Source organism: Corylus avellana, chromosome 11, assembly GCF_965113065.1.
Source record: "Corylus avellana chromosome 11, dhCorAvel1.hap1.2, whole genome shotgun sequence".
In the NCBI taxonomy this organism is placed as follows: domain Eukaryota; kingdom Viridiplantae; phylum Streptophyta; class Magnoliopsida; order Fagales; family Betulaceae; genus Corylus; species Corylus avellana.
Window position 1 is genome coordinate 1775991 of NC_142500.1, and position 25434 is coordinate 1801424.

At 36.4% G+C, this 25434-nt stretch overlaps 3 protein-coding genes across 3 annotated transcripts; all 3 read left to right on the plus strand.

The window, feature by feature from the left end:
* Nucleotides 1-1418: 1418 nt before the first annotated feature.
* LOC132166572 (inositol oxygenase 4) lies at nt 1419-3761 on the plus strand. The gene is made up of 11 exons (XM_059577417.2): nt 1419-1769; nt 1888-2062; nt 2159-2240; nt 2326-2530; nt 2623-2682; nt 2767-2819; nt 2916-3038; nt 3143-3212; nt 3291-3369; nt 3456-3537; nt 3633-3761. The coding sequence occupies exons 1-11, from the start codon at nt 1739-1741 to the stop codon at nt 3657-3659; spliced, it is 987 nt and encodes a 328-aa protein (XP_059433400.1). The 5' UTR covers nt 1419-1738; the 3' UTR covers nt 3660-3761.
* Nucleotides 3762-6613: 2852 nt separating this feature from the next.
* Nucleotides 6614-19805, plus strand: LOC132166571 (uncharacterized). Its single transcript, XM_059577416.2, has 22 exons — nt 6614-7731; nt 8277-8392; nt 10611-10819; nt 11246-11365; nt 11706-11834; nt 11927-12052; nt 12456-12511; nt 12588-12687; nt 12815-12932; nt 13279-13488; nt 14537-14867; nt 15258-15351; nt 15710-15818; nt 16053-16324; nt 16454-16581; nt 16774-17008; nt 17612-17800; nt 17922-18211; nt 18294-18477; nt 18580-18822; nt 19207-19292; nt 19417-19805. The coding sequence occupies exons 1-22, from the start codon at nt 6899-6901 to the stop codon at nt 19562-19564; spliced, it is 4326 nt and encodes a 1441-aa protein (XP_059433399.2). The 5' UTR covers nt 6614-6898; the 3' UTR covers nt 19565-19805.
* A 1328-nt stretch (nt 19806-21133) lies between these two features.
* Nucleotides 21134-24941, plus strand: GGT4 (gamma-glutamyl transpeptidase 4). Its single transcript, XM_059576188.2, has 7 exons — nt 21134-21331; nt 22151-22488; nt 22700-23218; nt 23585-23820; nt 23905-24169; nt 24282-24419; nt 24511-24941. The coding sequence occupies exons 1-7, from the start codon at nt 21214-21216 to the stop codon at nt 24781-24783; spliced, it is 1887 nt and encodes a 628-aa protein (XP_059432171.2). The 5' UTR covers nt 21134-21213; the 3' UTR covers nt 24784-24941.
* Nucleotides 24942-25434: the final 493 nt, after the last annotated feature.

Below are 25434 nucleotides of genomic sequence, written 5' to 3' on the forward strand. Positions count from 1 at the left end.
GTCAGAGGCGTACTTGGCAATGACTAGATCCTGCGTCACGAGTGGGTCCCGCCTTTGCTGGATGACTGAAATTGGGATGTGATATCCACGTAAAGCTGACTCATTTCCTCAAAATTTAATCGTGAGGGACATGCAAGTGGGCGTTACTATTAACTCTTTTCTAGACTCCTTTCTTAAACTGCGAAATTAAGACATGCACCACTTCTTTCTTTAATTTATATTTTGTACCACCAAAATTTGCTTATAGATTTCATTTAAACTTATAAATATAATACTATTTGAAGTGAATTATGATCAATTGAATATAGATTTAATTAAAATTGGACCCGTTAGAATTAAGACAGTTGTCTCAATCTATTAAATTTAGTTGAAATTGGACCCGAACGAAAGCCAAACCTCGGAGTTTATAATAAGTTCAATGTTAATTTAACAATTATGTTTAAATTAAAAAGATTCAAGTTTTATTATACTAATTTTATCATATATAACATGTTTTTACAGCTAGTATCTACCACATTTTATAACGAGTTTTTTGTAACTGCTTCATACTCTAGAATACCAAATTTAATAGAAAAATACTTTTTTTTGCATTATGGTGTCAATCTCCGACTAATTTGCATGTTTTATCCATCCTTAATTTAAATAAAATAAAATAAAATACTAGTAGTAGATGGAATATGCCGACTCTGCGAAAACATACCCAAAATGAACCTCATTATGCATATAAATATTTTTTAATTTAATAAGACATCTATTTCTTAATAGATTTGACCATGTTTGCATGGAACTATGGAAGAGAACATGTTCCTCTCCGGTTCATTTGAACTAGATAACATCCAATTAGTTATATTAGAAATGTATTTTTGTCTTTTCACTTTTTGAGAGGACAAAAATATTCCTTTAATAAAACTAAGAGGACTGCTAGGCATCCCAACACTTTTTTTCAAATTCCCTTTCCCAAATGATCTGGACCCCACATTCATTTAAGAAAAAAAAAAACAATATAAATTTATTTATTTGTTGAATGGACCAAATCATTTGGGAAAAAATTTTGGATGTCTAGTATTATTCTAAACCTAACTAAATATTATCAAGTTCACTGGAAATAATCCTAAAAGTATTTGAATGGAAGAGTTTCCTAAAGGTTAAAGCTCTATTATTAGGGTATTAATGAGAAGAAAAAAAAATATATAAATCTATTTATTTATTGAATGGACCAGAGTATTTGGGAAAAATGAATTTGGAAAAAAGTGTTGGGATGTCTAGTATTATTCTAAAACTAACTGGATATTATCCAGTTTAAATGAAATGGAAAGAATCCTAAAAGTATTTGAACGGAAGAGGTTCTAAAGGTTAAAACTCTATTATTAGGGTATTAATGAGAAGGCATTTAAGATTTTAAGTCTAATTTGAAGGTGAGCCAATGAATGAGTTAGAACTTGAGTGGAAAAGTGATAAACACGCGCAGTAAGCGGGGCGTATCTTTAACATCAATCTCACACGTTTGGATTGTTTTGAACGTTTCCTTGTTATTGGATAAAATAGTTGGGCAACATTCAGATTTTCAGTTCAGGACTTCAAATTAAGGACTTCAAGGTTTCAATTTAGCAGACAAGGACTTGTTTATTTGACCATAAATACCTCCATTGACAACGTTGTGTTGCCACAGCTATTCATTTGTTTCATCCTCTATTCCTTTGGTTTGAATTATACCAATCTCCAAGTTTTTAGAGGAACAATGACTATCCTCATTGAGCAGCCAGATCTTGGTACCATTTTTTTTTTTTTTTTTTTTTTTTTCTTCTTTCGTTTGATCATCATGGGTCTCATTGCATTGGTTCTAAATTCTGATATTAATTGTGTAATTTGTTAACTTTTTTTTATCAGACTCACGAGCAGAGGATCTGCAGAAGCTTTCTTCTGATATCAATGAGTTGGTGTTAGATGGTGGATTTGTAGTGCCTAAAAGTAGTGTATCATGTAATGGATTGGAAGCAGAAGAACTTGTCTCAAACAATGCATTTCTGGCACCAGAAATCAATTCATTCGGCCGCTCATTCAGGTCAGATGAGAAAGAAAGAAAGAAGATTTTCGTGTTCTTTTTGTTGGTTTTCATTGAATAAAATCTGACATGGAGTGATGGGTAATGCCTTGACAGAGATTATGATGCAGAAAACGAAAGGCAAAAGAGCGTGGAAGAATTCTACCGCCTGCAACACATTAACCAAACACATGATTTTGTAAGCAAAAACTTATTCCCACAAAGACATTTTATATGGGAATTGAAGAAAATATAGATTTGACTGATATTGCAATTATGTATAGGTGAAGAGAATGAGAAAGGAGTATGGGAAATTGAACAGAGTGGAGATGAGCATATGGGAATGTTGTGAACTCCTCAATGAGGTTGTGGATGAGAGTGATCCTGACTTGGATGAACCTCAAATCATGCACTTGCTACAATCTGCTGAAGCAATCAGAAAAGATTACCCTGATGAAGATTGGTTGCACTTGACTGCTCTTATTCATGGTATATATATATATGATTTTTGTTCATGAAATATGCAATCAAAAATGAAATTGAAAATTGATGACATATATTTCTTGCATGCATGGTTTCAGATCTTGGAAAGGTTCTCCTTCTTCCTAGCTTTGGAGGGCTTCCTCAATGGGCTGTTGTTGGTAAGTGGCATGTCAACTTTTCCTTTCTTTTGCAATTCAGTTTTCAGGTATCATAGAATTGAGCAATTAATTCCAACATTGCAGGAGACACATTTCCTCTTGGTTGTGCTTTTGATGAATCAAACGTTCACCACAAGGTCCTTTTCAAAAACTTAATCTATAGCAGCACGATTTACATGAGAAAATATGGTCAATGTATTAATTACAAGATAATTTTGTCTTTCCTATTGCAGCATTTCAAGGAAAATCCTGATTACAACAATCCTGCTTACAATACCAAGTACGGAATTTATTCTGAAGGATGTGGACTAGACAATGTGGTGATATCATGGGGGCATGATGACTACATGTACTTGGTATGTATATATTTTCAGAACCCCATTTCCAATTACTCGTATAATCTTACTCTCCCGTTCGCCTTTCATTTTACTTAAATATTTCGCTTGCTTTCAAATGGTAGGTGGCTAAGGAAAACGAGACAACTCTACCTCCGGCTGCATTATTCATTATCCGATACCACTCGTTTTATCGTAAGCATTATCTTCAACGATTCCTGATCGAGTATGTCGTCTGATCAATCCAACTAATCTTAATTGCTGATCTTGTAGCTTTGCATACGGCTGGAGGGTATAAACACCTGATGAATGAGGAGGACACTAAGAATTTGCAGTGGCTTAAAGTATTCAAGTAAGCTTTTTTGTTGATTTTCCCATATCATTCTGATTACCCAGATCTTCCAATTCTGATTATGCTGTGGTTTATAACATATGCAGCAAGTATGATCTTTACAGCAAGAGCAAAGAGCCAATTGATGTTGAAAAAGTCAAGCCATATTATCTATCCCTCATTGAAAAGGTGAGATTTTTGTTCTCTAATTAATGTCATTAGTTGGGTACTGTAGAAGCCTTTCAAATTCATTTTTCTGAATTGGAAAAACTTTGTTGTTGCAGTATTTCCCACAAAAGCTCAGATGGTGAGAAGCTTGGAATTTTGCAGCTGCTGGATCAAGGAAAGTCATGAGTGATATTGAGTGATGCTTTGCAAGAGGATTAATGGAAATGATTTTATAATTGAAGTTATAGAGTGTGTGTGCATTGTATGAATTGTATTACTTTGCTCTTTATTTCAGTAATTAATTAATTAATTAATTTCTTATGGCTTTCGTCAGATAATTAATAAGTCATAAAAATAAATGAAAGGCAATGCAACAAAGCTTGACCAAAGTGAAGCAATATTCTACAAAATTAGGTTGATTATGTGATCAATGTGAGCTGTCAAAGTTTATCTGCGCCTGAAATTCTACTTCTTATATCCTTTACCAAATGAGTTGGCTTTCCTGACAAGCAATGCCTTTGACAGAAATTATATTGAATCCAGGGTGGTTTAATAAATCTATTAGCTCATTTCTAAGTCTAAACACCTCTCCCTTTATTTTTATTTTTCATTTTTTGTCATACCCATTGATTAATTAACTCCATCAGGTTGAATTGACAAGTTTGGTAGTCTTTGCAATTACTATCAAACGACAACCCAACATGGGAATAAAAAAAATCTTGAAAAGGCAGTTTTTGAAATATCTTGTTATTTTTAATATTAATACTTCGAATGCGACTTAAGGCCTTGTTTGGTTCGCGGAATGTCTAGTCTATTGAAAAATGATTAGCTACAGCCTACTACTAGGAATAGAAGAGTGTGGAATAGATTAGCTATTTCTATTAATTTGTTTGGTTGTAACTTTGGAATAAACTAGCTAATCATATTCCTTCATTTAGTACAATGCAATATATTGGTAAACATAAATAAAAAAACAGAGAGAAGAAAATCAGAGAATCAAAAGAAATCAAAAGACTGAATTAAAAAAAAAAAAAAAAGACAGAAACGGTACAGAGAAATGTTTTTTTTTTTGTTTGCACTTGTAGAAAAACTGTACCAGAAGAATTAGAGAATAGAAAGAGAAATACAAAAATAGAGAGAACGAAATATAGAGACGGAGATATATATATATATATATATATATATAGAGAGAGAGAGAGAGAGAGAGAGAGAGAGAAATATAGAACAATCAGAGAGAGAACGAAATTTAATCCCACAAGTAGGGTTTTTTGTGACAATTTACACGATTAATTTAATCCCTCAGAAAATGATTAGTTAAGCCACTCATTTTTGAGTGATCACTTCGCTAACTCTATGTGTATGAATTAGTAGTCCCATGGGAATAGACTATTCCCAAGAATAGAGTACCAAACAAAGGACTAGCTATACCTAGTGTTAGCTAGTCCAATCCAAAGGTCTATTCCGCAAATCAAACGGAGCCTAAAAGTTAAAACACAGGTTTTAGTAAAATATTAATCTCCCTTTAAATAAAAATAAAAATAAAAAAGAGGCAGAGATGAATTGAACTAAGACATTCTTATTTTGAGTTGGCTTGCTTTTTACAGATAATTTGGTTTCATAGTTTGTCCAATTTTGTAGAATCGAATCAAACCTATTTAGTTGTTGCGTTTCTCAAAACTAGAGGTAGCAACTCAAGTTTATTATGGGTTGAGTCAATGTTATGTCAAGCAATGAGTATTTGATAATATGGATAAGCTCGAACTCAACCTATTCAATTAACTAGGTTAAATTTTTCAACCCTAACATGACTAGTTAAATAAATGAGTCTCACAATGTTACCCACATAAATAGCTCATGTTTGCGCGGTTGATCCAAACACAATTAGTTTCAATCGTTTAATGTAAATGGATTAAGTTAGACCCAAGTACTTGATTTAATCTTATCAACACAATTTTATATCTTATAAGCATAAATTATGTCAATGATAGTACACTCACAACTAAATCCATAACAAAATCAATTTGATAGTCAATATTCATGACCATAATTAATAGACACAATCCAACTTCTAAGTGTATATTCAATCAAAATAAGATTACATTCTAACAAATAACAAGATAAAAATCCTCACTAAGCATCAAATTTAATTAAAAACAGAATTGGAAGTAAATAGAGTTGCAAGGTCGGGCAGAAAGACTTTGAACAGTATTGGTGGTGACGGTTGCGGTCAATGCCAAAGACGAAGGTGAGAGTGAGAGAGATAGTGGGAGAAAGCAAGAATAAAAGGGTTTCATGTGGTCTTAAGGTTTTGACTTTGAAGGGTAAAAATATAATTTTATTATACGAGTTATGTGGGTTGCGGATTACGCGAGTTGGTCCCCATTTGACACGTTTATTATTGGGTCAACTCATTTTGACCTAAATCTTAACCCTCTAATTTTATATCGTGTTCATATCAAGTTCGTAAATCCATGTTATTAAACATTGTCAGCCTTATTAAAAACTTATTCATTCTAAACTAAGTTAAACTCCAATAGGAAGTGGAACAAAAAAACAAAAAACTAACAAGTAATGTTACGCACTGCATAAACATCTTGCAAAGCTGACGTGACAAGTTTTAGTAGCCCTTAAATCAACCCTTGCTAAGAAAAATATATCCAATGGCTATTACATCTCACCACATGAACTTTGAAAAATATTTGTAGAATAATTATGTGTTCTGTATATTATTGAATAATGCTACATACACTTTATGATGTGCATTTTAAAATCACCGTTAGATTTATGATGTATTATTTTTAAATTTTGATCTAATAATAATTTTAAAAGTCACATCATAAAATGTGAGAGTAAAAATATTTGTAGCATTATTTCTTAACACAAGAAGGGCTGGTTTGAGACTGAAAATTTGGCTAACTGGGTTGTGTATGGGTTGGGCTACAAGCCCTTTTAGGCCTCAACTAAACTTGAATAGCCTAGGCCTTAGGTTCGGCCTTTTATCCAAAAAAGAAAAAAACCCAAGCCCAAATTCTGGCCACACACACGTGCCATGCACACGAACCGTTTCCTTTCCATCTGTTCTCCTTCCCTGTGCAGCTCTAGTCTGTGTCCATTTCTCTCTCAGACCAGTGTTCTCTTTCTCTCAGAATTTCTGAAATTTCCCAAACACCCCCCTTCAACCTCACGTAATTTCAAATTATCTCCAACTTTTACGGAAAAAAAAAACCCCTCGATAATTCTATTCAATTCCCTCCCCAAGTTGAAAATTCCCAAAACCCAACCCATCCTCTTTCTCGGAATTAGGGTTTTAACTTCACGTCAATCTCACGAATTTAGGGTTTATTCTGTTTATTTGTGTCTGTGATGACTCTCACCTCTTCCAATGGCTTACAATTTCTCACTACACGCCCTCCATTTCTTCGCTCTTAGCGTCCTCGCCCTCTTGACCACAAACCCTAGCCTCTGTACCGATTTAGGCGATGAATACTCGATCATCGGGTACGGTTTCGACGCATTTCACGGTGATTACACTCCGCCGGCGCCGCCTCCGCCGTCTCAGCCGCAGCACCCGCCGTCGCTCACGTGCGAGGACGATCTTTTTGGTACTGGATCCCTCAACACCACGTGCTTGCTCAATTCTAGCATAGATTTCATAGATGACGTGTATATAGAAGGAAATGGAAGCTTAGATATAGGTCCTGGTGTGAATTTGAGCTGCCCTGTGTTGGGTTGCTCGATTACGGTGAACATGAGTGGGGGATTTAGTTTGGGTAACTATTCGGTTATTGTGGCCGGCTCGGTGAGTGTCAGTGCTTGGAATGCGAGTCTGTTTGAGGGGTCGATTATCAATGTGACCGCATTGGCGGGTGCGCCCCCGGCGCAGACCAGCGGTTCTCCCGATGGGGTGCAGGGCGCGGGTGGAGGGCACGGCGGGAGGGGTGCGAGCTGTGTGTCGGATAACACAAAGCTTCCGGATGATGTGTGGGGCGGGGACGCTTACTCGTGGTCATCATTGGATGCACCGGTGAGTTATGGAAGCAAGGGCGGGACGACTGTTAAAGAAGAGAATTATGGTGGGGAAGGAGGTGGGAGGATTTGGATTGAGGCGAATACTACAATTGAGGTTGGTGGAGATCTTTTGGCAGACGGAGGTGATGGTGGTGACAAGGGTGGAGGAGGATCTGGGGGCAGCATTTTCGTTGGAGCTCAAAGAATGTATTTATCTCTCCCTATAGAAATTTTAATTTGAAACGATCATTTAGTAATGCTTATGCATATTGTATGTGTAATCGATCATGAATTTGTTATGCTATTAGTTTGTCTTTTCAGGTTTGTTGTCGTCGTATTTTTTTTTTATTGTCACCATGTGTTATCAGTTATGTGTTTCCCATTGATTTCCTTATGATTGCGTCATTGCCAAATCTAACCGTGCATATTCTGCTTAATGCTAACATCTCAAGCTAAAGAAAGATCAGTTCTAGTAGTATATGATTTAGGAACAAGGTTTTTACATTATATTTACATTGTACTCCAGAACTCCAGATTATATGAATTTTTTTTTTTTTTTTTTTTTTTTAAATTACAGTACATAGTTTAGAGTTTTAACCTGCATGAACTTCCGATGGACTCCAAGTTGACCCCTACATTCTCGTCCTTTGGGGATCTTATAGTTAACTGTATAGAGATACTTTCCTGTAAATTATCGTCCATAAGTGGATTAAACATATTCTCAGCTAATAATATCGCTTTGTGAATAACAGGACTGGAATTGGTAGGGTAAGCGCCACTGGGGGTAATGGATTTGCTGGAGGTGGGGGTGGAAGAGTTTCCATCCATGTTTTCAGCCGGCATGATGATACACAAATCTTTGTTCATGGTGAGAATCAGATTATTATTTTAATATTTTTTATTTTTTTTTTATTTATCTCAAAGGAAATGACTTTATAAAGTTCCTTTTCGGGTCATTTGGGGGAAGAACTCTTATTTGAACCATCATTTGAACTTTCTATATGCATATTACCAATGGAATATACATTATTTCAGTGGAAAAAGCTGTCAATTAATATGAGAGAAAGAGGAGAAAGATATGGTTTATTTAGATTTTTTATTTATTTATTTTTATTTTGGGAGGGGGGGGGGGGGGGGTTTAATGATTAACATTGTGGTTTAGTTTGTCATTAGAGCTAGCAATTTTTGACACGATCCGCAAATCCGACACAAAATTAGATAGTTATGGTTTGGCTTAAATGGCTTATAATATTACATATATGCTTTTTATATAACAATTTTTTTTTTTTTGATGAATAATAATAATTTTATAAAAAGAAAAGGGCAAAGCCTAAAGGCTACTACAACTTAAAAAACAAATCAAATCTACAAAATTAGGAACATTTAGAACAACTCAATCCAAAAGAGATCTCAGACAGGAGGATTTGAGAAAGAGCACATTGGACTCGCTATCCTCAAAGAGACTCTGATTCCTCTCTCTCCAAATGCTCCGCATTTTTTTTTTGATAGGTAATATCAATTCATATATATAAGTGCAAAGGGGCGCAACCCATGTACACAGGTAGTATACAATAGCTTTTAAGCTGAGAATAAAGCACCTAAATCTAAAAATTCAGCAAGCGTTGAAGCTTGCGATGTTGGCCACATTACTCTCAACGAGTAAAGTGTTTGGAGCACCATTTTCTTCAACTTGATGAGTCCAAGTTCACGGTCCTCAAAATTCCATGCATTCCTTTCTCTCCATAGACACCACATTACACACAAATGAACCATTCTCCAAATTTGCAGCACTGTACAATTACCCCTTTGTCCCCTTCAACTTTCCAAACATTCCTTCATCCCACCCAGCATCACCCACGTAACACCAAACAGCTGAAGAACTATGCTCCATATATACCTCAATAGCAACCTTACAATGCAATAATAAATGATCAATTGATCATACAAAAATAACTTTCTAGATAGCCTCTTGGAGTGTCCTTGCCCTAGAAATCTCTAGCAATGAAGAAGCTTTATGATACTACTAGGCATAACCCAAGAACCCCAAAAACATTAAGAATCAAGTGCTAGTGAAATTAGTCAATGTGTCGTATTTGGGTTGAAACAGGTCAAACGGGTTGTGTTGGGTTAGGTCAAACATGTTGCGTTTGGGTCTAAATGGGTCAAACATGTTGACCCGTTTATTAAACCGGTCAAGCAGGTTTTGTTGGGTCACTTGCGGGTCATGTTTGGATTTTAGGGTTTGAACCGTTTAGCTAAACGGGTAGTGTTTGAGTTTACTCTTATTAGGTTGACGGGTCAAGCAAGTCAAGCTGAACCGACCCACCAACCCATTTTGTTAGCCCTAAATACACCTCAACTGTATTTTTAAAAGCGATAAACACTAGTCTTTTTGTTATCTTTTACAACATGTTATATGTAATTACCTAGGAGTGGCAATTTGAAAGTGAGATTTGGCTTTAGGCAGCACCTGAAAATTTCACCTTATTCAAAAGTTTGAAGAGAATATCAAATATTTTTTCTTCCTTCTTTAATTCAAATTTTACGTTTCACAATAGAAATATCATGTGCATTTTTTTCAAGCCTGTCCAAGAGAATACTACTTTGTGGACGGTGGATATTGATTTTTGTTAACTTGATAATTTTTGTTGCTAATACTAGTCAGTGGTTCATTGATTGATCAGTATGAGTGTTTGATCCCACAGACTAGCAGGGAAATGGATTTAACTCTGGAAGTATTGGATCAGTGGTGAATTATGAATTCTTAGCTTTCTAATACATCTATTTCCTATTTATATTTTTTTAAAAATTTTAATTAAACCACATTGAGAGCCGATTACTTTATATCCTATCAGTTGGCCTGGTTTTGGACTATTACAAAAAAGTTGCCCCAGTTTTACTAGGTATCATCAAAATATTTGCTTTAGTTTAGTTGCCTGCGGTAATCTTTGAAGATATGGGCCTTGCTGCCTTTTTTCTCCATTCTTAAGAGGAGCTGTGTCACCATATTGGTTGTGGGATAATTTATCATTTGCAAGAAATACAACCACATTTATTTTATCACATGCTTGCCATTTTGTTTGCAGGAGGAAGGAGTTCAGGTTGTCCTGAAAACTCAGGTGCTGCGGGGACATACTATGATGCTGTACCTCGGATTCTTGTGGTCAGCAATCACAATAGGTCCACGACGACTGACACACTTTTGTTAGAGTTTCCTAAACAGCCACTTTGGACAAATGTTTACATTGAAAATCATGCCAAGGCTTTGGTTCCTTTGTTCTGGAGTCGCGTTCAGGTCATTGAAGAAACATCTAGTGACACTATTTGAATGTATTCTGTTTTTATTTCTTATGAAGGTGATGATTGATTTGTTTTCTGCTAAGACAAAGATTCAGACACCAGAAGGATTAGATCAAATCTGTTAACAATACCTGCAAATATCATATGAATGCTTTTAAGTTGTTATTGAGTAATGTGATATGCAAACATTGAAGAAATTTTTTCATAGACCTCTTCTTAGGAGGAAGGTACAGTGTATGGAATAGGGAGGGAAAATTTTGTTTAAACTGATATGTGGTAGGAGCTTTGGGGAGAGTGTAAATGAGGCAATTGCAGGACAATATTTCTAAGCAAACTATGGTCATCTTTAGTATTGTCACTTTTTTGAGGTAGGTAGTCATGGTCAATGTGTTTATATTTAAAATAATAATGCATTTTACAGGTTCGAGGGCAAATTCATTTAACATGTGGTGCAGTGTTGACCTTTGGGCTTGCACATGTTGCTACATCAGAGTTTGAGCTAATGGCAGAAGAGCTTTTGATGAGTGACTCTGTTGTGAAGGCAAGTGAGAAGCATGTTTTTTTTTTGGCTCACCTTTTTCTGATTTTGATTTTTGATTCAAGATTTTCCTTTTAGTGATAATGTTCCACTCTGTTTTCCCATAAAAGTCCATTTTACACTTATTTTCATACTCTTGCTGTGGCAGTATATTTTTTTATGCCTGCCTAATGATATAACCTTCTTAGGGCATACTTATCCCTACATAATCTTTGTAACATCGACTCTGTTGCCGTATGGAATAGCTTCAATCTTTTTGCATGTCATTCTTCTTTTGTTAAATGTTTGTCATGGGTTATTAGTAAGATACGCTGATCTTCTTGTTACTCCCAAATATATTTAGATATATGGAGCCCTTCGGATGTCTGTGAAGATGCATTTGATGTGGAAATCCAAAATGCTTATAGATGGTGGTGTCGATTCACTTGTGGCAACATCCTTGCTTGAGGCCAGCAATTTAGTAGTTCTCAAGGTATTTAATCCTCAATATTTTTCTGTTAACTATAGAACCTTGCTTCATGTTGCTTCCATATAAGAAATCATGTTTCCACATTTGGTTGTCAGGGATCCTCGGTGATACATTCCAATGCAAATTTGGGAGTTCATGGACAAGGTTACTTGAATTTGTCTGGACCAGGAAATCTGATTGAAGCACAACGTCTGATTCTATCATTATTTTATAGTGTTAAAGTAAGCATAAGGTTCCTCTTGTAGTTTTAAATGTGCAACTTTTCTTTGAAATTGTATTACAGGTTTATGAGAAAAAGTTATTGGTTAGTTTCACTGGTTGGTTTAGTTTTTAGGAGATAATTGCTGGAAAAGCTTACATCATATCTGGACATTTTTTGTCTTTGAGATAATTTTTGGCATAAGTTCCCCCTTTGTTTTCTTTTTTGGAAAGTGGTGGATATATACATCCTTTTATTTTATATATGTTTTTCAGTTTAACTCTTTTTTCAGCATGTTCTTATGCTGTTTCTTATTGTGATTTCTGAAATCTGGTATTTTGCAACTATAACTCCACACCAATTAAAATTTATCATGTAGCTTTACCCTTTGCTCATGTGGTCAATCCTCTATTTATAACATGAAGGTTGGACCTGGATCTGTTCTGCGAGGTCCCTTGGAGAATGGCAGTATTAATGATATGTAAGTTATATCATACATAGTGCTCAATGCTGGCATTGCTTATTCAGTTTAATATTCATTCTTTTGAATTTGATAGGACACCGCGACTCTACTGTGATCTCCCAGATTGCCCTGTAGAACTACTTCATCCACCTGAGGACTGTAATGTGAACTCTACATTGCCCTTTACTCTTCAGGTGTTCCATTAGCCAGATTGAGCACTAAGTACTTATCTTGGTCAAATTAGCGAATGGCTCTTGTGCTGTGAATCAGAGTGAGGACTTTGTGTTTCTGACAAATGATTGGCTTGGCTTGCTGCTGCAGATCTGTAGGGTTGAAGATATCATCATTGAAGGCATTATAACAGGATCTGTTGTTCATTTTCACTGGGTTAGAACTGTGGTTATCCAATCTTCTGGACTGATTAGTGCATCTGGGCTAGGTATGATTTTTGCCTCTTTCGTTAAAAACTTTGACGCAATGAATGACCGGCGAGTTTATGTAGATTTGAGTGAGAGAAAAAAGTGATGAATCATATTTTTGACTTTGACTCTCCCACTTTAGTCATTGCTTTTCTTTTGGTGACTTCAAAAGTAATTGCTCCAACTTCAGCCACTCAAATTTTCGATAATTGACAAATAGAATATCTTTCCTTTGAAACATGTTTTTTAGTTCTTGAGTGTTTCACATCGTCTGAAAAGTTAAAGTTTCATTGTTAACTGGGCTATGTATTCTATGTTACATCATGTTCTATGGATTGTTTTATTGCTCTATTGGACTTTGTGCAGGCTGCACTGGTGGGGTGGGTAAAGGAAGAATTTTTGAAAATGGTCTTGGTGGTGGCGGTGGACATGGAGGCAAAGGTGGGGATGGATATTATCTTGGAAATTTTATTGATGGTGGTGTTGCATATGGAGATACTGATTTACCTTGTGAGCTTGGTAGTGGCAGTGGAAATGATAGCCTTGGTGGTGCAACTGCTGGTGGTGGTATTATTGGTAAGTCTTTGAATGCGTTCAGTCTGTAATTTTCTTCCTGATTATGCTTTGTACTCTAGATGAGAATGAAGCAATGTTGTAGTAAGTGCCATTTTAGTGGTCTGAAGCCAAGGCCTATTAACCACTCCCTTTTTTGCTTTTGTTTTTGTTTTGTTTTTTTTTTTTTTTTTTTTTCAATAACTTTAAGGGCTTAAGTAAATTTATTTTCTAAATTCAAGGTGTTCGTTTTTCTATCTGATTTAACACGCTTGGCTAATGGAAGTGTTTTTTTTTTTTTTTTTTTTTTTTACCAACTATTGGTAATTGATGGGGGTCATGTGTTATGAGTTACAGTTTGTGGGGGCAATTTTTAAATTAATGGTAGTTGAGGGAGGCTAAGTGTGATTAACCCAAAAAAAAAAGAGAACCTATAAGCATACACTTTGACTTGAATTGTGAATTGGAACAATATTGGAAGGTAAAACTTTTAAGTCCAATTTGCCAATTGTGGGTCGATGTAAAGGATGTTGCTTCCCAATTGAGAAGAAGACGGACAGCATAATAGTTTCCAGTATCCGCAACAGCTCATGTACTGAAGCAGACAAAGAAAAGTACATACAGTAAAAAAATTATGATATTCTTTATTTTGTGAGAAGTTTTTTGTAGTCTATGCCCTTGTCTTTATAATTAAGTGTAGTTGAAGGTAGTTTACTAAATCTTTAAGTTCGTCTTTCTTTCGGCATATATTTTGTGGTGCTTATTATTAGTCCAGTGCTTTTTCTTGAAAGAAAGGAAAAAGGATCGCATGCAGTCACTTCATACTGTGAATGCCGCAAGGATTGTATGTGGTTGATACTTTAGTAGGAGAACTTATGGAAGATATATGGCTCTGAATGTTGTTTTTATGCTGGTGTACACATTCTGACAGTTGATTAACATGACTATTATCATTTTTTTTAGTACCTTTTAAGTCCAATGATCTTTTTTGCCTCTTAATATTGATTTTGGTTTTTATAATGTATTTCCTGGATAGATAATCATAGTCTTGTATATTCTTTTTTGTTTACAGTCATGGGTTCAATAGAGCACTCATTGTCAAGTTTGTATCTCAATGGTTCACTTAGAGCTGATGGAGAAAGCTTTGGAGAAGATATTGGGAAGCAATATGTTATGACCGGTTCAAACATAGGATCTGGGGGAGGATCAGGTGGAACTATTCTCTTTTTTGTTCATTCGATGGCACTTGGTGATTCTTCTATGATCTCAACTGCTGGAGGGCGTGGTAGTCCCAACGGTGGTGGTGGTGGTGGTGGTGGAAGAATTCACTTTCATTGGTCAGATATACCAGTTGGGGATGCATATCTACCCATAGCAAGTGTGAAAGGAACCATTTATACTGGGTTTGTATTTAATCTTTGTTTGTAATATATAATATATCTGATGAAGGAACAGGTTGTGCCAATTGTTGTCATCATGGCCTAAAAACTGTTTCGTACATGGTATCATTCTCTTCTGTGATACTTCTATTGCATGTGCTTTTTTCCAAGTAATATGTCTGAACATAAATGTTCTTGGAATGGGGTCTTTACTACATTTGGTGATTAGTTTACAACTCATGGAAGAGAAGACCAATCATTTCTTGGTTTTCTATAACTAAATCCTTTTGCTTTTTTGACATCGTGATGATTTGGTTTTCTCTTCAGTTTTACTACCATTTTGGTCGTCGTGAAATCAGGCAGGCTCTGAGCTGCTTTTTTTTTTTTCTTTTTTTTTTTTCTCCCTATTTGCAGGGGAGGAATTGGTAGAGGTCATGGCCGTTCTGGGGAAAACGGGACTGTTACTGGGAAGGTCTGCCCAAGAGGGCTTTATGGTATCTTTTGTGAGGTAAATTTTCCATCAGCATATCATGTAATTTTTGGACTTCTTTTTAGGTGTATATGGCATTATCAATTGTATAATGTCTAATATGGTGTTAAAAAAAATATATATAGCTTGTATTATTGAATATGTTTAGTGTAGTAGCCATAGCTTCAAAACCTTAGTGGACTTCAAGTTTGGTTGATTGCTTTGAATTATTTGATGAAAAGACTTTTGAAACTGTAGCTAGATTCATATATATCATTTTGTTGATGAGATAGTTCAGTCCAATTATTCTCCGCGGTGATAGTTTAATTAAGGTTTTCTATTTTTCTTTTAACTTTGTACATGGTTTTGTTTACCGTATGATCAAATTGTGCTGCAGGAATGCCCTGTTGGCACATTTAAGAATGTCAGTGGGTCCGATAGAGCCCTTTGTCATCATTGCCCATCATATGAGCTTCCACATCGTGCCATATATGTTTCCGTTCGAGGTATCTCTAAATTTTTACTCCTGCTCACTTCTGTGGGCAAAAGGATGAAATTATATTTGCAGCAAGCTTTATTTTGAGCAGTTTTCTCAGAATATATATCTTTCCTGGAATAAACTTTCCCAAGAATTTGAAAATTCTCATTGAGTGTGATAAAATGTTTTTTTTTTTTTTTTTCCATAGATCTCTATCTCTCTCTCTGTGGGTAACTCGGTCTCATTCCTATCCTTTCAACAGGCGGTGTTACTGAGACTCCTTGTCCGTACAAGTGCATCTCTGACAGATTTCACTTGCCACATTGTTATACAGCACTTGAGGAGTTGGTATACACATTTGGTGGACCATGGTTATTTGGTTTTATTCTCTTGGGTATTCTCATCCTGTTAGCTCTAGTGCTTAGTGTTGCACGGATGAAATATGTTGGTGGAGATGAAATACCAGCCCTTGTTCCTGCTCAACCTGTTTCTCGAATAGATCACTCCTTCCCGTTCCTAGAGTCATTGAACGAGGTCTGCCTCCAATTTCTTCCTTTCGCAAGTTATGCTTTCTCTTCTGACATACCTGATCAAATATACACCAACTTATGGAGTCTGCTGCTGTTGGTCACATTGTTCTAAAGGTAATAATTTGTTTTTCAGGTTTTGGAAACAAATAGAACAGAGGAATTGCAGAGCCATGTGCATAGGATGTACTTCATGGGGCCAAATACTTTCAAGGAACCTTGGCATCTACCTCACTGCCCTCCTGAACAAGTAAAAGAGATTGTGTAAGCTCTCTTTCTCTCTCTGCTCTACAATGAATTGGTGGTTACGATTCCGTTGGTGACACCTAGTTTTTTGCTATGATTAAACTTCTGTATACAAAGATTTGATTTTTTTTGTTTTTTTCATAGCTCTGTATCTTGCAATCACTTAATTTATAATAATAACGTTTCTGAATTATTTCATTTTCATGGCAGTTATGAGGATGCATTCAATAGATTTGTGGATGAGATTAATGGTTTAGCTGCTTACCAGTGGTGGGAAGGATCAGTTTATAGCATTCTCTCTCTTCTTGCTTATCCGCTTGCATGGTCATGGTTACAGCGGTGTCGAAAAAATAAATTACAGCAACTTCGTGAATTTGTTCGATCAGAATATGATCACGCATGCCTACGTTCTTGTCGTTCGCGTGCTCTCTATGAAGGACTTAAGGTTAATTTTTGTAGAAAATCTATTCCAATTTCTTTTCCTTACATTTATAAATATGGCTTTCTTAGGACTTTGTTAGGTTTTAGGATGTTAGTACCTTAGATTGCGATAACCTGCAAAATATATTTTGTTGCTTTGCACATTATTACCAGTCTTCAGGTTTTCTACCTTGAAATTACCAGACTGTTTTGTTGGATTCTAAACTTTTGAAAGTTAATGAAAGGTTTATGTATCTTTTGTAAAAGAAGTCTCTCTTCTTCTTGGTAGATTTAGGAATTTTATTAAGAAACTATCTCTAGGATTTACATTCTTGAATAATATTACCTGCCAAGCCCAAAACTTCTGGAAGTACATGAGGCAACAGAACTCTTCCTGCATGTTTTGTGAATAAAAACAAAGATTTGTGCTATGGCATTGCCTATCTTCATACTTGACAAATTCTAACAAAGCTCAACAACTCAATAGCTGTTTAATATGTCTACCTCATTAGGTTTAAATTCGTAATGTGCTGGTGAGTTCTTGCTAGCAATCATCCGTTTGCCTGACAGAATGCTTATTTAATGGATCAACAATTCTCATGTTAATATTTATTGTCTTATATTGCAGGTAGCTGCAACTTCTGATCTGATGCTTGCTTATGTGGACTTTTTCCTTGGTGGGGATGAAAAGAGAGCTGATCTTCCTCCTCGTCTTCATCAGAGATTTCCAATGACACTAGTTTTTGGAGGAGATGGAAGTTACATGGCTCCTTTTTCTCTGCACAGTGATAATATTCTTACCAGCCTTATGAGTCAGGTTTGTCATCCATAATGTTTTAAGCTGCCCTTTATTTAGTATTTTCACCCACATATCTATCACGTATTGGTGCAGTTCTTGGAATGAATTCTGTTAATTTTTACGTTTGATCACCTTTCAGTCTATTCCACCTACCATATGGTATCGACTTGTGGCGGGTCTAAATGCTCAACTACGCCTAGTTCGCCGTGGACACCTAAAAATATCTTTTGGGCATGTTATAAGCTGGCTTGAAACCCATGCAAACCCTACTTTAAGTACATATGGTGTGCGTGTTGATCTCTCTTGGTTTCAGCCTACAGCTTCTGGATATTGCCACTTCGGACTTCTGGTATGTGCTATTGAAAATGAAAGTGCCCAGCCATCAATTGGAAGTCAAGATATGCCATTGCTACCCGAGCAACAGTCATGGTAACAATTGGATTTTGATTTTATTTTGTTGTTGCTGTTTATATATTGTTATGTTCAATTTTCTTTCCTTGGCAATTTGCAGTTTGCACAGAATTCATAGGGTGGATCCACCTGATGATTTGAGAGTCGGTGAGCATTCAATGACATCCAAGAGAAATTTTGGAGGGATTCTACATGCCAAGAGCTTACGGATGCTTAAACAGAAGAAGGCTATATGTTATCCCTTCTCTTTCATAGTTTACAATACCAAACCTGTCGGCCATCAGGTAGTTAAAATGCTTGTATAAGAATAATTTCCTTATTATAAAATCCGGTTGTTTCTTCTGGATGCTATTTTGATCCTCTTTTTCTATCTCTCATTTTTGCAGGATCTTGTTGGTTTGGTCCTCTCTATACTACTACTAGGAGATTTTAGTTTAGTCCTGCTTACCTTGCTACAGATGTATTCTATTTCGCTGTTGGACTTCCTTTTAGTTCTGTTTGTCCTTCCTCTTGGCCTTATATTTCCCTTCCCAGCTGGAATCAGTGCTTTATTTAGTCATGGACCTAGGCGGTCGGCGGGTCTTGCTCGTGTATATGCTCTGTGGAATATCACATCCTTGATAAATGTTGTAAGTTGTTGTCAACCATGTTTTTTCAGTATTCAAGAAAGAACTTGAAAGTAATGAATACACAAAGTCCTGTAGGGTGTTCCAGAAATTTTCCAGTCGTTTCTAATACTTAATTTTTTTTTTCTTTTTAATTCCAGGAAGATATTTCATTTTGTTAATTCGATATTTATCACTATGCTAGTGGCATGATCACTAACCAAAGATTTTGCATCCATAATGTTGTTGTAAACAAGTACAGTTGACTGCTGAAACTGCTTCTATATAATAAATACCAAATGCAGCCTAGGATGATGCTTCTGATTGCTTTTGGCTTATTTAGTGTGCTACCATAAAATGTTACTTTTACGATTCTAATACTCTTGAACATATTTCCTCTTGTAACAGGTAGTTGCTTTCGTGTGTGGTTTACTTCATTATACTACCCATTCAAGTAAAAAGCATCTAAACTTTCAGTCCTGGAATTTTAGCGTGTAAGTAGCTCGTCTTATAGAAGCTGACATGACAATAATTGATTGTATGGTTCTCAGTTATAGCGAGTGCAGCTACTCAACTAATCATAATCTGAAACTTTCGTGTGTTTGGTGGGAAATGCAGGGATGAAAGTGAATGGTGGATGCTTCCTTCTGGATTAGTGCTGTGTAAAATTATCCAAGCACGACTCATCGATTGCCATGTGGCTAACCAGGAAATTCAAGACTTCTCATTGTATAGCAGTGACCCCGACGTGTTCTGGCAGTCGTGAGGCGTTCCTTGTACAGCCTAAAGTGCCCTTTTTTTGTGTGGCCCTAATCATTTTTTCTTAACATAAATCTTCGAGTTCCAGGTAACTTAACGCATAGGATATAATTTTGAGAGGATTGGTAAAAGTGGTGCATACGAGAGAGACTAAAGGGAGAGAAAGAAACATCAAATCTTGTAGCCCTTGTTGACATGTTGTAGAAGTTTTCTCCAATATATTGAAAAATAGGATGTGTATGTGTCTAGTGTCTACTCATTACAAAACTTATCTACAGCTTGGTGCCTAGTGTTTCAATGTTTTCGGATCTAAAAAAATACTTGTTGAACGGCATAAAAGACAAAACCACAAGAAACGTTGTCGTTTGCTGTAGTTTAATTTGGGCCCTTGAATTTTTTTACAGTAGATATGTTGTATTTTTAAATTTTAATTACAGTACACACGTCGGATATTTTTGTTTTTGTTTACTGAGACGAAAAAAAACATGTTCAATGTTTATATATATATATATATATAAATCACGTCATGGATACGGTCTCTTGCTGTGGACACCAATGGCTTTTAAAAGATAAAAAATAAAAAATTGATTGATTACGTCAATGTTAATTGTTAAATACCCCCAAAAAAAAAAGGGGGCACGTCAATGTTTAATAATTCAATGAAGGTTAGGCTGATTTGACAGAAATGGCCCCATCGTTTTTGGTCTCTTCCGTGATAAAGGTAACATAGCGGCGCAGCCGGCCAGAATATTCTCTATCTCTTGCCATCAATCGCATCTTTTGAAACGTGGCATGTAACGAGTGGCTGATTCTTCAAGATGCGGGCTTCACTTGGGATTTTTATTTTATTTTTCTGAAAAAGAGAATTCTTCTTTTGTTTTGGTTTGATAACTATATCTGTAATTCAACAAGCAGAACCATCTGTCGATACTGTTTTTCTTATCTAGGAATATTTCGTTAGCAAAATAAATAGTAACGTCATTGCCAACACAGCAATTTTGACAAAGATAAACACTTTCAGACGTTTAACAAACAATTAAAAATATAAAATACTCTTTAAAATATAAAACTTATTTTTCATATTAAAACACTTATTCTTATCAAAATATAGTGGAGTTGTAAAAAGTGACGGGTACTTATTCTCAAACCAAATCCAACATATTTACGCAAGTTGCACGGAAAGTCGGATCCATCAAAAATAGTTTTGGCATGAAACAAGAATCAAGAAGGCAAGGCAATTGAGGCAGTCAAAAGAGAAAAAAGGAATCCGAATGGAGGAAATGATTTGACCTTTTCTTTCGATTTTGTCGTGAGATCATGCGGGGCGTAATCACTATGATTGTGCGAGAATTATGAAAAAAATCTGCACGCTCACGTGGCTGCTCAGTGGGGGAAAACAACCTGGCTCTGAATTTACCCCTGAATCCGACCAAGTTGATGCATGACACTGTTACAAAATTTGTTCTTCAAAAAAAAAAAAAAAAAGAGAAAGAGGACGGAAAAGAAGTGGAGCATGAGACTGTTACCTGACAACCTTCATTATTTATATGTACACGAGTTTCAGAATAACGTCAAACTCACCCACCACTGTTTTGCCATTCCAACTACCAACCTACCAGTTTTTTTCTTTCTCTTTCTCTTTTGAGGGACAGAGTGATGGGGCAGAAGAGCATGGAAGCTCCACTTCTGGGCAATCATGGGTTGGCAAATAGCCAAGGGAAGAGTTGGAGGAGCAAGGCTCTGCGCTTCCTTCTTGCATTTCTAACCGTTACAAGTCAGTTTCTCTTTCTCCCTTCTTCTTCTTCTTCTTCTTCTTCTTCTTCTTCTGGGTTTAATCTGATTCATTTTCTTTCATCTGGGTTGGCCACAATTCCACTGTTTGTGAGAGTTTCAGTGCGTAAATCCAAGGAAAGTATACACCTTTGTTGTCCTCTGTCCCGTGTTGGGATTTAATCGCAATACATAAGAACCAACGCCCACTTTTTCACTGCACCATGTTATCTCTAAGGGGTGATCAAGGGAAATAATTTGATCTTGGAATGGAATCATCGTCTGGATTTGGTGTTTCTGGCCGGTGATTTAATTTTTGCTCAAAACTGAACCTACCATAATCAGTTGACGACACCAAGCTCACAGCTTAATTTGGATGGATTCAAAGTTATAGTTCAAGTCCCATAAAATTTCCAATTCTTTTTTTCCCATTTCGTCTGGAATTTTATAAGGAAATATCTAATCAGCTACAATATTAGCCACTACCCAGATAATCGATGATAGTAATAAGATACCATGATAAGAACCTGTTGGGATATGTGGTTCACATTGGAAATTTAGATAAAGATAATTGTTATTTAGTATACTCGCTATACAATTGGAATGACGTGAGAGTAAAAATCAACCATTCTGATTCAAAAATTGATTTTTAATGTCACGTCATTCTAGTTATATAGCAATCTACTAAATAGTATTACTTGACAAATTCATGGTGGCTTTCTCATATGCTATCCTCTCTTATGTTCTATTTTCTTGGCTTTTGCCAGTTTATGGTCATAGGAGTGTACTAGATTTAACTGTGGGAATACTGTTTGCGTTTCAGTTGTATGCCTTATCTTCAGTGACAACTTGAGTTCTTTGGTGCTAAGAGGAGGAAACAAGCATGAAAAGAGGATTGGTGGCAGTGATGCTGACATTGTTGAGTCAGATCAGGGTGTTGTTGCTGCTGATGATGGTCGATGCTCTGAAATCGGCGCAGCCTTTCTCAGGCAGGGTGCGCATGCTGTTGATGCTGCAGTGGCAACCGCATTATGCGTCGGTGTTGTTAACCCAATGGCTAGTGGGATAGGAGGTGGAGCTTTCATGATTGTCCGGTCTTCCTCAACCTCACAAACCCAAGCTTTTGACATGAGAGAAACTGCTCCCTTAGCTGCTTCACAGGTTCACAATTCATTCTTTTAGCTAAAAGTTTGGACCCCAATACATAAAAAAATATAATGGATTCGGTTGACAAAACCTTTTAGACTACTTTTTGTGAAAATAATTTTGAATATTTTATGTTTTGAATTGTTTGTTAATGGTTTTGCTTTTAGGTGACTATTTTCTTTCACTATAGTTAAATGACAAATTTTGTTTTGCTTGTGAAAAGCAGGATATGTATGAGAACAATCCCCAATCCAAAGCTATTGGTGCACTTGCAATGGGAGTTCCTGGAGAGATAGCTGGGCTTCATGAAGCTTGGTTGCAACACGGGCGTTTGGCCTGGAGGAATTTATTCCAACCCGCCATAAAACTAGCTAAAGAAGGATTTGTGATTGCTCCTTATCTGGCACAGCACATAAATAGGCATGCAAATATGATCTTGAACGACGCAGGTTTAAGTCAAATATTTGCACCAAAAGGGAAGTTGTTGCAGGCGGGTGATACATGCTACAATGTGGAGCTTGGCCGCAGCTTAGAGGCTGTGGCAGAGCAGGGGCCTCGAGCTTTCTACAATGGGACTGTTGGTGAGAAGTTGGTGAAGGATGTGAGAGAGGCAGGTGGGATTTTAACAATGGAGGATTTGAGGAGTTATAAAGTGGATGTAACAGATGCAATGGCCGTCAATGTGTTGGGCTACACAATACTTGGAATGCCACCTCCTTCAAGTGGAACAGTCGGCCTTTCTCTGGTAAATATTATGTTTTTCCTATTCATGTTCTTTATATAATTAAAGCACTGCAATACCACATATGCCTAATTAGTATTAGCCACATTGGTTCCCATTGATGCCTTAGTGGGACTGAGTCAGGCTATGACTCAGTCAGACTTGAGGGAGCGCCTACGGTTTCCACCGTTCAGGTAGGATAGCCATATTTTGTCTCCCTGACCTACCTTTTTTACTCAAAAAAAAAAAAGAAAAGAAAAAAGAAAGTTTAAAGCACTGCAATATCCATTTTGAGAGGATTTCTTTTTGAAAGACGGATGCTGTGTTCACTATATAGAATTATGCGTATTTTTGCTTGTGTTATTAACTAAAAAACAATGGTAAAAACAGGTTCTAAAGATTTTTGACAGCTATGGAAGTTCCAATGCTGCAAATGGAAATCTGGGTGTACATCGCCTGGTTGAAGCACTGAAACACATGTATGCTGTCCGAATGAACTTGGGAGACCCTAAATTCGTTGATGTGAGTGAATATGTATCTGACATGCTCTCGCCATCTTTTGCAAAGCAAATTCAGCAAAAGATACTCGACAACACCACTTTTCCTCCAGAATACTATATGAGCAGGTTTGGTGCTTTTCATGTTATGGGTGTAAATTTGATCTTCCCCCCCATCTGGTTAAAAACACAGTTTTAGCCTATAATTTGCAGGTGGAGTCAGCTGAGAGATCACGGAACCAGTCATTTCTGCATTGTAGATGCAGATAGAAATGCTGTATCAATGACCACTACAGTAAATTTTCCTTTTGGAGCTGGGGTGCTCTCTCCTTCCACTGGGATTGTGCTGAATAATGAGATGGATGACTTCTCAACCCCCACGGAGATTACCCCAGATAGACTCCCTCCTTCTCCGGCAAATTTTATCAAACCAAGTAAAAGACCATTATCTTCCATGACTCCAATCATTGTTACCAAGGTAAAGAAACTAAAACAGCTAAAAATAAGTTGCAGCTCTGTAATCAGTTCTCAATACTACAACAATCTGCTTTTCTTTTGCAATTACCTCACTTTGAATATTACACTGGCAGGATAATCAGCTGGCAGGGGCACTTGGCGGCAGTGGTGGTATGGACATAATTCCAGCAGTAGTCCAGGTTTTTATCAACCATTTTCTCTTGGGGTTGGAACCATTAGCTGCAGTTCAGAATCCAAGAGTCTACCACAAGGTTTCTGACTTGTTCCAATCCATGAACACAATATATTCCTTTTATAATTCAATAAAAGTGAGCTGACTAAATCTCCATCCTATATATGCAGCTAATACCAAATGTGGTTTTGTATGAAAACTGGACTGTGATTGATGGCGACCACATTGAGCTTCCAGATGAAAGAAAGCTCTTCTTGAAAGAGCTGGGTCATGAACTGAAGGCCAGAGCAGGAGGAGCAATCACCCAGTTTGTGGTTCAAACCCTCCAAAGCCCCATTAAAATGGGCAGAAAATGCGGAAAAGATTGTAATGCCCACATATTCCATGGTACACTCACTGCTGTTAGTGACCCTAGAAAGAACGGGAGGCCGGCGGCCATTTAGTCCCCACTTCTCTTTCTGGTTGAAATATTGTGAGGGCGGGAGAGCAGGCCTTCCCTTGAAGTGTTTCAAGCTTGGCCTGCAAATTTGTAATGTTGTAATCTCAAAACATTAATTATTTTTTGTAAATATCATTATCTGGTCTATGAATATTCTCTGCGTGTCTTATCTCTTAACCTAACCCCCTCGAAGAAAACTGAAGCCATCACATGAATGAGGAATCCATATTAGCCTTAAAAAAATGTATAATTTGAAAAAATAGCAATTTCAAAATGCACTTAATAAAAAAATAATTTAAAAAAATGTAATTAAACGTTTAGTAAAATCATGCATAATTATAAGGGCAACCCCCTTTTCTTGCTACGCGAAAACGTTAAATTTCAAACCATCATTTTTTAAAAACATACTTCTAAATGGGGCATTTTTTGCAATTTGGTTTTAAAACACGTCTTTGGCTTGTAAAATTGTAGAGTCAAGAGAGCTATAATTTACGTTCTTTTTTTTTGGGGGGGGCGGGGGGAAAATGATAAAAAATCATTCTCCTTACAACCTTTCACCCATCTCTTTATAATGAATGAGTGAAATTACCATTGAATTTGTAAGACCCACATGAGTCCACAAGAGAAATGATAAAAATATTCTTCATCCCATCTT